The sequence below is a fragment of the Orbicella franksi genome, chromosome 7, assembly GCF_964199315.1.
Source record: "Orbicella franksi chromosome 7, jaOrbFran1.1, whole genome shotgun sequence".
Lineage (NCBI taxonomy): Eukaryota > Metazoa > Cnidaria > Anthozoa > Scleractinia > Merulinidae > Orbicella > Orbicella franksi.
The window spans coordinates 28801576-28815573 of NC_138151.1; the positions used below are offsets into that span (position 1 = coordinate 28801576).

Genomic DNA, 13998 nt, shown 5'->3' on the forward strand with positions numbered 1-13998 from the left:
GACCGAAAAGCTGTAAAACTTACTTCTGATCTTTCAAGTACAGTTTGAGAAATAGCATTTCATATCTTTATTAAGATTTTAGGTGGCTAAATGTAAATAGTTTTAACCCTTTTTAGTTTTAGGTTAGAAAACTACAATGAAAACTACAAGGAAGTACAGGAAAGTAAGTTATTTGGGCATATGACGTCACCAGATGCTTTGGCCATGTTTGCTGTCAAGTTATTTGTGACTGGGGACGAATTGATAAGAATTTTAAATATGGCGGTGTTTCATAAAGATCCTTGCGGACTTATCTGTCTTTTCTTCACTTATTCTGCGGTGTTATACGCGGATTACTGTTTTGTCCAACACGTCGTTCGTCCAACCCTTACAGAAAGGTAAACTGTGCTAATATATTCGCTTTCATAACACGGTGATCGTACTGTTGATTGTAACATTTCTAAGTTTTATGCTTTTGTCCTCTTAGAAGAGTCGAATATATGTCTTCTTTGGTAAAACTGCTTCGGAAAAAGTATTGTCTGCATTGAAATAGTCGAGAGAGGGATTTAACAGACGTATAAGCTTAGTTTAAGTTTAATATTTACACTTGGCCTTTGGCAGTGTAACAGGACTGTAAGCTAGTATGTTTTAATTCTCATGACTATAAGAGAACTCCCAGGTTGAATTGTGAAATGCAATTGAATGTATCATAGATCATATTAGGTTAACTATATTGCTCAAGTTCATATTGGAAACTATTTACATATGATGCCAGTTTGGTTAAGTTTAGTTTTGTTATAAAAATAATCCAATATCGTGTTCTTGAAAATTTATTATGAAGAATACCATTCAGGCTACATTAAATAATACATTGAATAAATTTTATTCAACTATGGGGTATTGTAAGTTAGTAAGCCATCCGTGTGTTTTGCTGGGAATCTTCAAATCTGGTTGGTTCTCGCATCATTTCCATGCACTGATGCAACATGACCATGTGCGTATGTTGCCCTTGAAAGCAAAAATTTCTCTTTACTATAAAATTGTAAGGTATTGTAAGGTTTCTGTCTGTATATACATGTACTGTCTACTAGAAATCATTATTATATTTTAGAAAACAGTCCTAAGAAAATACACATATTGATTGGTTAAAAATCATGTTTCTACTAAACAATTAGATTATGAGCTTGAGATTTCTATCGCATGATAGTTGACGAGGGTGCAGCCCAAGTCAACTATCATGCATAGAAATCGAGAAGACCTCATCCAAACTTTTATCTAAATCCTCTTCACAGACACTTCGAAAATGCTAAGAAGCGGCCGTCACTTTGTTAACAAGGGCACACTGCTACGCTACTCACTATCTATCACAGAATAGATAGTGAGTAGCATAGCCAATCAGAGAACGGCATTTGTGATAGACTCCTAGTAGGTTTGTACTAAAACTTGATGGAAATACAGAACTAGCATGAGCTGCTGACATGTGATGCATGAGCAAAGAGAATTTACACTTTGACAATCGCTGTTTTCTAAAAGAAATAGAAAACGTGTTCTCCGTGTTTCTATTGAGATATAGAAACACTCGTGAAAGTTTGGGAGAACTCAAAAAAGCTGTGGAAACACTCGCCTGCAGCTCATGTTCCCACAGCATTTCTTGTTCTCCCAAACTTCCACTCGTGTTTCTATAACTCGATAGAAACATGTACATGTTTTCTATTTCTTAAATACAGTACCCTTATTTTCTGTGAGTGAAAGTTTAATTGCCTGTATCTCATTGACGTTTCGCTCACAGTCTAAAAATAAAGCTCTGTATCTAACTTTTGACTAATTAACACACTAACGTTTCAAATAAATAAGACCTGATAATAGTTAATATTACACAATCTTTAATGTTACTGACAGTGTATTTTGTATCTTTCTTTTTGTACCCTGCAGCATCTGGGGCAGCTTACATGTCTGCATATTCAATGTGATTGTTCTTCTTCTTGCAATATCTCATATCAGAGCATCGTTTTCTGATCCAGGTGAGATGGAGCATGTTTATTCTTTGTGTGATTTTACAGCAGGCATTTGCCAAATTCATATTGGACCAGTTGGAAACTTGTCTTCAGATGGAAAACTTGTCTGAAAGGAATCCAGTAAAAGACAAGTTTCCTGTCTCAAATTTATTTGTCTACTTTTCTGTCCAAGTTGATGAGAAATTGGAACAGAAAACTGGTCTAAGACGGAATACTCTCTTAAATTCATACTGGATGTGAAAATCACAATAAGATTCAATCATGATCTTTAAGGCAGTTTACCGTCCTTAAATCCATATAATTAGAAGGTACTCTGTCAAACAGAATTCTGCATGTAACTAGTTTTATGTCTTTAAATATGAATTTGGCTGTTGCTGGCCACAATAGCTCCTCACTACCTCCACCTTTCACCACTACCTCTCCCCCGAAGCAGTGTCAGTAGATCTTTTAATGGTTCTTAGGATGCTGGAATTGAAAGTAAAATGCTAATGATATTATTAGGGAAAAAGGGAAGAGAGAGACTCCTTTGATTAGTGTTACAATAAATCCCAACACAATTGCCAGCCAGCATAATCGGTTTTGATTTGAAGTACATGTATTCAGGATAACCAGCATTGATATACTTCCCAGCAATTGTTTGTTCTAGCTTTCACTATTGTTTGGTTCTAGAAAATATCCATACCCACCCAAACGAGGGTCACTGGGAATTCCAAGAGGGAGGGGGCAGGGAGGGAATTTTATTTTAAAGAAAAGCATGAATGAAAACTGGAATTTCCAGAGGGATGGGAAGGTTCAAACCAAAAACCCCTGCATGGGAGGGGAATCCATGGATGTTTTCTGGAACAAAACAATTTGTTGAAAAAGACCTGTAATTACACTGTATGAGGTTTTGTTAGACAAGTATGAAAACCGGATCAAACCATGAAAATTGCAGTGAGGTATTTCAATGCTGGTTACCTCAAAATTTTCCAGAAGTCACTTAGGACTTAATTCCATGCACCCCATCAATTGATCTGTTTCTTTTACCTTAATTTAGGTGTGGTAGCACGACCTTCAACAAGTCTTGATTTCTCTGAAATAAATAAAGCAAAAACTATGCAAACTCAGGTAAGCTCCCAGAATAAAAGAGTTTAGTAAGTCGAATTAAGTGAAGCCTCCGGACCTGATAATTCAAAGATGAATAATGCTATCAGCTTAATAAATCACGATCCAGTGGATAAATGTCAGGAAAAAAAAAGCGCTATCCACTGGACAGTGACTTATCCACTTGACAGTGTTATCTATGTTTTGAACAACTTAACTGAGATGTTTTTGATGTCTACCTTTTAGTCATGGTCGAAATTTCACGACTACTTATTAACTCCTCCTTGCTGTGCTTTTTGTACATTAACTTTTAGATAAAGAGCTTAATATATTCTTTAACTGTTTCAGAATGAAAATGAATGGACAATATGTGCAAAATGTGAAGCATATCGTCCGCCAAGGGCACATCATTGCAGGTACATGTCAGATGTCGCGATACAAACGAAGTCCAAAGTCAAGGCTATTGTGAATAATTTTGATTATATTTACTAGATGACACAGACATTTGAGTGCAGCATGCAGCAAAGTTACATCTATTCTGTATTAGTATAAATCTACTAACGTTCTATCACGAATGCTGTTCTCTGATTGGCTACGCTACTCACTATCTATTCTGTGATAGATAGCGAGTAGCGTAGCAATGCGCCCTAGTCAACAAAATGACAGCGACTTCTTTTCGTTTTTGATGTGTCTGTGAAGAGGATTTAGATAACGTTTTGAACAACTAGTGGATTTATACTAAAACAATTAGATTATTCGCTCTTGATTTCTATGCGTGATAGTTGACTGGGGCTGCGTCCTCGTCAACTATCCTGCAATAGAAATCTTGAGCTCATAATCTAATTGTTTAATAAATTTCTTAACATGTTGCATTTTGCTATCTAGAATACAAAACAAGTTTTAAAAAGTTGTGTTGCCTGAACAGACAAGCAAACAATTTTTGTTCTCAACAAGAAGAACTAGGTACACTTACATGTACTACTTGAGCAACATATTCCATCATTGATTAAAGTAATTTAATTAATAAACAATAATATTATATTCATCAGCTGTTATGTTCATTTTCAGGACATGTGGAAGGTGTATAAGGAAAATGGACCATCATTGTCCCTGGTTTGTGCACCTCACAATTTATTTTACTGCAATTAAACATAATTAAGTGTCCTTGAATTCTTGAAGCCTTCAATTTTGATAAATATATTTATCTTTTGTGAAATTGTAAATTTTTTATCTGTAAAAATCTTTTAGGATCAACAACTGTGTTGGAGAGGCCAATCAGAAGTATTTTGTTTTGTTTCTTTTTTACACAGGTTAGTAAACTATTTCAACAGTTCCTAAAGTCTATGACAAAGTATGTAAGAAAAAACAGCCTTTCAGTAGAGTTCGGTGGAGTTTGTAGATCTCTATGGGTTTCAAACATGATTAGTTAACATGTATGACTGACCGGCCATGATTTAACAAAGAGATTAGTGAATGAATAGCTGCAATTAGCCTAAAAATATTGTATTGATCAATGCTTTTTTTGGCATCAATGCGCTTTTGTTGCATGGTTTGGCTTGACATGGCTCCCAATTGTGTGTGAGAATTACTGTCTTAAGATATCTTTTTTTTCCCATTTTGTAGGTCTTGCATCATTATATTGTATAATTCTCACTGCTGTGTCATGGACAATGGAGTGTCACGGTTGTTCTAGAGAGTATGAAAAGAGAACAAGATTGTAAGTATCCAGTTACTGGTAAAATGTTTGCTTTCAACATCGAACCGAAAAATTGACACTGCAAACTAAAAATTGACAAAAGACACCTCTAAGCTAGTAACTGTTACTAGCCGTGTTTATGAATTGTCTTAGCTATTTTTGTCTTTTACACTGAACCCCCTGATTGTTACACCGCAAATTATTTCCAAACATAGCCAGTTATCTAAGGTAACAAAAAGGGGGGAGGTTATGATCCAGTTTCAGGCACAAATTGCAACACAATTTGGGTCATATGTGCTTTTAGCTACTTTTACCAAAAGTTTTTTTTCATAAATTCATGAATCATGTATGTATTTTAGTTGCTTTTCATGCGTCATGCACTAATTTTTGCCCTCATCACATTTCACACAACATCTCTCTTATTCCTACTGCCACCCTGATAGATACCAGTTTCTTATACTAACAATGGAAATTAATTTTTCAGAATCCATACAGTCATTTTGATGATTGAGGGCTGTCTCTTTGGTTTATTTGTTCTAGCCATGTTGTGTGACCAGGTATGTTTGTCACACAATCAGTCTTGTTTAACAAAATGTTTCAATCCAGGTCTGAGTGAGTCTTGGATTTCATAATTCCCTCTTCCTTGATTTTCTCTCCTCCTTGAAAGTGTCAAACTTTGTGATTTAGGATACATACTGCTCTACATTTTGTACCAGATATTTACTTATAAAAAATTTGTATGAGTGACTGTAGTAGTATGTCAGTGATTTGGTGGCCTAAACGGTTAGCATTTTGAGCTCTGGATCAAAAGCCCCAGGTTCGAGAACTGGCAGGGGTCATTTTGTGGTGTTCTTAGGCAAGACACTTAACTCTCATAGTGCCTTTCCCCACTCAGGTTTATCTGACCAATCAACTGATAGTACGATAATCTGATCGCCTTTACAAGGCACTTGCATTAATTTGTCAGCGAGACTTTGTCTAGCCTGGTAACAGTCTAATGGATCCAAGTTACTTTTATCACAATCTTTATTTAGTTTTCAGCCATAATGGGAGATCTTACAGCTGTAGAACATGTACAGAGACAGATCAGAACAAACCGTAAACCACGGACTGCTCTTTTGGCTGAAGTGTTTGGAAGAGGTGGGTGTTCCTCTGCCACTACTTAGCAAATGACATTGTCTTAAAACAGAAGCGTGATTTTTTTTTCTTTTTTTGAAAAAAGAGCTGAGTCCCAAAAACGGTTTGCATTTACAATTATTATGATGTGATTGTAATGTAGCGACCTACTCAGTATTTCTCCTCAATGGAATGCAGTGTTTGTCAAGGTGGGGCAGAGGCTGGGACCAGCTCTCTTCACATATTGCAACCCTTGATGCTAAATAATCTGTTTGTTTATGTGCATTATGGACCATGTTGCAGGATATTTCACCATGTTTTGATCTTTCTAATATTGCAGGCGGATTTTTCATCTGGTTCTGTCCGTGTTCTTCTCCTGCTAATCCCCAAAGATTAACAGCTTCAGAACGCTATAATGTCTAGCCCAGCTGGTAGTTAATGAGGTAGTGTTCTGTTATGATGAAGGGAAGCCATGCCACGTTGTACAGCAGGTCTTCATCTTTGTATTTGCTACATCATAAACGTGGAATCTCACCACACTTGACATCCAGTTAAAAGACAGTTTCATGACACGCAACCTGCTCAGCCCACTCTAAATCATTTTTGAAACCCAATCACACACTTCAACCTGAGCAGGAGCAGTTTAACTAGTATGTATGCATATTAAGGTCTGGTTTAGAAAAAAGCCTTGTATGGTCCCAGCTCTATCACATCTTACCTTTGACAGGTTTTAGTGTACAATTACTCATTTCCAAGGAAATGTTAATTAACACAACAATCTTTGTAACATCATTTTGCTAATTGGACTAAATATTAATCAGTGCACAGTTAACCAGATGATAAGCCAAAATTTCTAGTTATGATTTAACAATTAAGAACCAAAATGTTATTCTTTGGTCAACAATAAAATTGTTGTGATAAAAAAACGACAATGACCATAGGTCTGATGGAGGTCTTACCCACTCTCCAGTTTTCAGTTGGCAAATTCTGCTGTTATGATGGACAACAGCACAAAATGCAACCAATGCAAGTTCATTTCTGTTGGTTCTTTAGCTTAATTTCAGTTGCAATGAAAAGCAAAGTATATTTTAATGATGTCAGCAATGATTGCCTAAATTTATGGTTAAATAACAACATTGATAACAACAGTGTAGTTTTCAACATATATGATGTTGTCAGTAGCTTTTTTGAAATGTTATTGTGTGTAGTACTAAGTGCAAAATGATATTTATAATATGTTACACCTAGGCGTTTCACACGAGTTAACCTGTATTACCTGAAAAAAATTCCCTTCCTATTATTATTTAAATTTTAAAGAAGCACCAATACTAACACAAGATATCTAAACAATCGACCAATGCGCTATCAGCATACTTTTAAATTGATGAAGTTGGGATGGCTTTTACTTGCATAAACATTGCAAAAAGACTTGAAATTGCCCAATATTTAATTGGAAAAATTAGTTTCTTCTATGACCACAATCAAAACTAGACAAGAGCATGCAAACGAAACCCTACTTCAGACCAAAACGGTTTAAAAACCCATACGTGTCTAGCTTTTGAAAGGGTGTACCTTGTCCAACACACCCAAAAGTTATCAAATTAACATGAATAAGAGGAAAAATTGTTATGGCGAAACAAAGTCAGTTATTTTTTAGTTAAAACATACTGAGAAATTTTAACTATCTTTTATTTTTGTTAAATTAACCTTGTTCAGTCATTTTGGGGTAAAAATGATTGTGCACTGGATCAGTTAGGTTCACTTGAAGGAGATAGTTCTTGCACACGTTTTTTAAAAACACAAAGGCATCCTGTGAAAGTGACTAAATCTCTTCTTTCAGTTGATATAATGTAATTATCATGTTCATTAATGTTGCATGGAGATGCCTACGTTGCTGCAAAATGTTTTGTGTATATGTTATTTGAAACTGGCAACTCTGTTACCTTAAACCTTTAGTATTTTGTATAGCTTTGTTTAATTAACTAATAAAGTTAATCCAAGAATTAAGATTCTTAACAAAATTTGTAGTAATGACAGTATGGTTTCTTTAGAACGGTTTGCATTGTCCTGTGCAACTGTCATTTATTATATTTAGTTTAAATGTCTTAATATCAAATTTCCCTCCTTGACAGTTGCACAAAATGTGCCTAGTTTGGAACCATTATAAAATCACTACGGCTTTTCCAATGGTGGATTTATATTAAGTGAGACTTGATCTATATTCAGTGTTTCTTCCATTGGTAAACTTACTTTAGTAGTGTGTCTTTGTGTATTAAAATGACAACAGTACAAATGTATTTTAAAAAATGTTTAACAAATGTGTTTTGAAAAAGCTTATGAACTGTGTTTCTGGCCAGAGTTCGCAATGTAAAGAAATGCTGAGGTGAAAATTTCTTCGTTTTATTTTGCGACTATCAACGGGTCACGAAATATATTTTTTTCGTTGTACATGTATGTTGTAAAAGAACTTTATGAGACTTGACTTTAAAGGCTGGTTTTCACTAGAACATAAGCACAAGCACAAGCATAAGCATAAGCACAAGTGAAAACAGCCGCGACATAAACATAACTCATAAGCATAAGCGGAAACACAAGAAGAACGAACCCACTTATTTGTCTTGCGTAGTTTTCACTAGTGACGCGCTCGACATAAACGTAAGCATAAGCACAAGAAAAACGGAACTGTTCGTTTTTCTTGTGTTTATGCTTATGGTTATGTCGAGCGCGTTGCTAGTGAAAACTGCACAAGGCAAATAAGTGGGTTCGTTCTTCTTATGTTTCAGCTTATACTTATGTTTATGTCGCGGCTGTTTTCATTCGTGCTTATGCTTATGCTTATGCTTGTGCTTGTGCTTATGCTCTAGTGAAAACCAGCCTTTAACACAGTCACACAACAATTTAACGGGTCACCAAATATCTGATGGTCTAAAAGGAATTATTCAAGCAAGAAAATGACTAGCTGAGCTTTTCTTTTAGACAAGGGAAAGTTGCTGTACTAAAAATGTAGTCATGTAAACAAGATGGCCGTAAGAAAGGGTTCTACTGTATAAAATAAAGTTTAAAGTATAAGCTGTATGAGCTTATTGTCACCCATGTTGTGACCTTAGTGTCCAGTTTTTGTCTGTAGAAAAAAAAATAGAAATTCGCCTTCATTGTTCGTAAATAGTGAATAACGCATTCTCTATACTAGTTGTACAGCTGTAACTATCATAAAGAGAACAATATGAAAGGTTTTGATGTTTAAATTTATGTTCGTCAGCAGTAAATAAGTATTTATTTTGTAAGAAAATTCATTTGATGTTAATTTAGTCATAAATACAACGAACGGTGCGAAGAGGATCTCACCTGTAAAGTGCTGTCATTAAAATTACTTACTTTTAATTCTGCTTGGTCTGTTTTGTGGTAAAGGTTTATTTAAGCACCTGGATCACGTGTCTTCCTCTGTGTGTGCACACCAAATGGATGGCAAACGTTTGGTTTCTTTGAGCGCTCGATAAACCCTCTAGCTTTTGCAAACCACGACGGCGACGCCTTTACGAGAGCGTCACCGAACAAAAAGTTTAATGAGCTGAAAAATGGCTGTGCACGTGCGTTATAAATCTTTGTACATTTCTTTGCCGTCCTCTGCAAAACAACAACGTGAAATGGCAAAATTTTGCGTATTTTTGAGAACGCGAACGACGGTGGCTAATTTTCGGTATTTTCATTTGGAATTGAACGCTGGCATAACACTTGTAGCTTGAGCAAGTTCAAAGCTCAAAAAAGATTTGATAAGTCAAATCCAAGTGTTCAAAATTCAGTGTTTGGTCGGTGTAATATTCTAGAGCCAATAAACCAGCCAAAACTCGAGAACGCAACTCTATTTTAATTCAAGCGACTGACGTGTTTCATCCGACCGAACTATTGGAAAACTACTGGAGGAGCGGTTACACAGCTCACAACATTCTACAGTCAGTCAGATCTTGACTACGGCCCTGTATTCTACACTACGCCGGAGAAAATAATTGGAAACACAGCTTTTTTCTACGGTTAGGCCTATCGTCCACACCAATCCGTCACGAAAACAAAATGGCCGGTGATTATTGCGTTTTCAAATTTCTCCGGCGTAGTCTGGACGGAAAACATTTGCTACGTTTTCAAAGTGAAAACGCCTAAAACTTCTAAAATTGGCAGCTGAGGGCCAAATCCATACATTGACAATTCATGATTTGGCAAGATAAATCTTGAAACTGAGAAGATTTCAAGTCTGAAAGTTGACGATTTGTAAAGACAAATCATAAAATTCATTTTTCCGCGATTTTGTGTGTTGTGACAATCTTCTGCCGCGGTCTCTTGGATCAATTGCAGGAGTTACAAAAAAATTAAAGAGAAATATGCACATGCTGCTAGCACCAATTTTATTTATGCCCAAATCAAAACCTGAGTTCTACATTAATCTTCGTACTAAATCAAATCAGGTCACTACAGTAGCTTGTTAATCAACCCATCACCAGGACAGACAGCCAGATTAACATTCTGAACGTTTTACTGCACCAGAATGTATCCCATGGCTTTGATGTGCTTGTCTCCATTATCTCCCAAGTATCTGGCCTCGTTTCCACAAGTGTTGGCATCATCGTGTTTCCCTCCGGTACCGAAACCAATTCTCGAGTCACAGCTGTTGCAGTCATTCTCGTTGTTACCAACGACACCAATCCTTGCTTTTGCGTTAGATAGCTCGTTTCCTGCCACATTAAACCCTTCTCTGTTGCAATTGGTCTGCAAGGAAGCCTGTGGACCAATCAGCGACTTCCACGTGTTACGACCCAGTGAGGTGGCGCGGTAATGGTCGTCAGCGATCAGTGAATACAGAGAATTGGCGTTCACGCTGATACGGGTGAACTTGATCTGATGACCAATCTTCATGCCCACACAAATCTGAGAAAATGGCGTATTCCAGTAGGTTGGTAACTTGGTTTCGTCAAAGTCGAACCCAGTCTGCCCTCCTCGCCGGTTGAACTCGGTCTTGCTGGTCCAGTAGTCAGAATCGTAGTGGAAGGTTGACTAGGAAAGAAAGTAGTAAAACACTGCTTGTCAAATTAGCAATTAGCTCAGGATTATATATCATTGTTCTGTCAGTTTTTCTTATCTTAGACTACGAGTAGTCTCTCAAGACGCTTAGTCCGTCGGGCGTGACCGTAAATAAACGGCGAGGAAAAAATGGCCGAGTGAAATCCTGGGGGTGAGCTCAGCCCCAAAAGTTTGCGCAGCCACTTTTTTCTCGCGGTTTTCTTTCGCATCACGCACGACGGACTAAGCGACTCGAGGGACTACTCGTAGTCTAAGTCTGATCTCTTTTATTTTTGGTTACTTCTTGACCCCCTTCGATCTCTCATTCAATGAACGTTCTAAACATATTTTCATCACCTTGCATACGGTGGCTGCGCCCGCAGTACGAGCGGCAGTCTGTTAACTTACATTGACGTCGGGACAGTAAAGTTTTCCCGCCTACTGAATCCTGATTGGTCAATTCAAATTTCCGGCGCGCCAGCTGTATGCAAGGCACTCTTTGCCACTTCATGATTTCTGGCAATCATTCCGTAGGAACACCTGTTTACTAACAGATGTATGACAAGGTCACCAGATCGCGTTTCTATAATATGCCTTTGGTGTATTTATTACCTTGTGGCCGTCAATTTTCATGACCAGCGTCCACCCCCCACCTCCGCATCCTTCAATGCTCGTCATGTGACAGTAGACAGGAACTTTTCCAACGTCAGTCTGGAGGGTATAAGCCTTATTTCCTCGAGACCTAATGCATGAATCAAATACGGTAAATATCGAAAACTTAGCCCAGGGATAAGTCCATTGAATAAAACAAGAAAGGTCAAACAACAACTGTACTGAGACATTTTGTCACGTGACTTAGGTCATAAAAAAAACCACGTGATATTTGATATTTTCTTCGCTCGAGAAAGGCGCCGTGAAGGTTCCGGAAATTCGCAGTAGTTTAACATTTCGACTCTGCTTTGGAAACAGTTTAGTTAGAAACAACTGATCATGAAAGTTTTAAAACGAAAGGTTGCGCCTAAAAGCCTTGAAAGATGCACAGAATTTATTTAATCAATTACTTACTTCTGGTTTCGGTAAATATCTCTACAAGAGGTGTAGGATAAGCCTGTGTGAGAAATTGCAACAAGAATCTGTGTCAAATTGATTAAAGTAAAGCGAATAAAGCCCTGAAAGCTTGGTACCTGTTTTGCCATCACTCGTGTATCAGTTCAGATAACACAAAGCTTTAAAACATGAAGGATGCGATACTGTACCACTTGGATTCAAGAGACCCAGTCCATGAGCAATCGCCTTGATATCGGCCTGAAGTTTATCCATCTTTGCTGTTAATGTCTTGATGCTTCGGGCACAGCTGTCTTGTTGAGTTGTTTCAGTCGCTTCGATGGCGAAACCGAATGCCAGGATAAACCAGAAGAGCGCAAAAACCCGAGCTTTCATCCAAGAGTCCATTGTAAGGGTAAAGCGGTTCAGACCACAGTTTAATGAAGACGACCGGCTTCAGCCCAGTGTAACAGTACTCGCAGCTCGGTTGAGTGTACTTTCCGTATCACTTTTCAGTCTTAATTTGATACCTACGGCACCCTCGGGGGAGGGGGGGGGGAAGTCCCTTACATGGGTGATATAGATATGTGCGGCCCCAAAGGGTAGGGTTTTAACCGTCTTGGTAAGAAATAGGGTATCGATTTCGGCCATCTCGGTCTCAAATAGGTTATGGAGGTTTTGCTCAGGTCATAAATAGGGCAGGGAGATTTGCGGATTTTGGATTTTAGTCTTAGGGTAAGGGTTTTGGGAAGCGGACCACACTTCCCCATCCAATTATTCCGGAGAACTCCCCCCCCTCGGGGGGGGCTACGGAATCAACTCAGTTTGATTTCAAGAGGAATAGCATGATCGGAATGCGGAGAAAAGAGCTTCGAAGAAACACTCGTTCCTTCAATAAATTTGGAAGCACGTTTTTTCATCATCAACTGAGGTGTTTCTCCTTTGTTTGTTTTGTCTTGTTTTTTTTGGATGTAATCCTGTAAATACAGCAAAGTTCTACATTTTTCAAAACATTTTGAAGCGGAGCTACGTGCCATACGTCGTTCATAGGTCACCCAGCGGGCCTGGGTCATGGACAAAGCCATTGCATGAGGAAGTTTGACAAGATTTACTTCTAAAGCTCAACTTTGCAAGTCTTGCAGATGACAAAGTAAAAACAGGTTTTAAAACACTTTCGCGGAAACGCAGGATGTCTCTTTGGATCTGTTGCTAGAATATTCAGGGGTTTTTGGTTTCGACATAATTTTCTCGCTGGCAGATAAAGATCATACTAATCTCTTAGACGTCTGACGTGTAAATTGAAAAGTTCCGTTTGCTTCTGAACATGAAAGTGCACGTCCCTCTGGTGTTTATTTATTGTTGAAACTCCATATTTCCTAACCGCTCAATTTCGATTAATTAGAATTCCCGAAAGGCGTGCACTTTATCGGTCAATGTTATGACGTGTTAAAATTTTCTCTCCAGTCTAGTTACGAGAACTAACGAACTTTTTCACCTAGAGTATTATAAAAGCAATCACGCAGCTCTGGGTCTTGGTTGGTTCCCTTACTCTTTCTACAAAGACAACACGAAACCTTTCCAAGCTTTACCCGAGCGTTTCCCGAAATAACGACAATTTCCGAAAGCTTCCGATTTCGGGTTGATCCGATGCAATGCCGCTACGACCAGCATAACATGTGAAAATACAACCACCATCTGTTGCTGAACAACTACTATAATAAACGTATAGCGGAAGAAGTGGAGATGTTCTTCACCACAGGCAGTAGTGTCTTTACTAAAGTTGTCATGGCGCGTTGCTTCAGGGCGCAAAATAACGAATCGCACGCCACGTCCATGATAATCGTTACGTTACGTTACGTTACATAGCTATAGCTAAACGACGAAGATGGACATCTCCTATGATTTCGTTCGCTGGCACGAATTAATAGCAAGATTAGAAGAGTATTGAAAAAAAAACTGATTCATAATCATTTTATATTGAGGACGGCAAGGATGGCGAAGTCGACAAAGCGCTCG

At 37.8% G+C, this 13998-nt stretch overlaps 2 protein-coding genes across 2 annotated transcripts; one reads left to right on the forward strand and one right to left on the reverse strand.

Moving 5' to 3' along the window:
- The first annotated feature begins 140 nt into the window (after positions 1-140).
- On the forward strand, positions 141-9263 carry LOC145493439 (palmitoyltransferase ZDHHC3-like). The gene is made up of 10 exons (XM_081472908.1): positions 141-377; positions 1912-2000; positions 3031-3101; positions 3426-3493; positions 4146-4190; positions 4326-4387; positions 4701-4794; positions 5258-5330; positions 5808-5913; positions 6230-9263. Exons 1-10 carry the CDS (start codon positions 181-183, stop codon positions 6310-6312), a joined length of 888 nt encoding a protein of 295 aa, XP_081329034.1. The 5' UTR covers positions 141-180; the 3' UTR covers positions 6313-9263.
- Positions 9264-9347: 84 nt separating this feature from the next.
- LOC145493438 (putative skeletal organic matrix protein 5) lies at positions 9348-12528 on the reverse strand. Its single transcript, XM_081472907.1, has 4 exons — positions 12195-12528; positions 12004-12046; positions 11551-11680; positions 9348-10932 (listed from the first exon to the last, which is right to left on the reverse strand). The coding sequence occupies exons 1-4, from the start codon at positions 12388-12390 to the stop codon at positions 10414-10416; spliced, it is 888 nt and encodes a 295-aa protein (XP_081329033.1). The 5' UTR covers positions 12391-12528; the 3' UTR covers positions 9348-10413.
- Positions 12529-13998: the final 1470 nt, after the last annotated feature.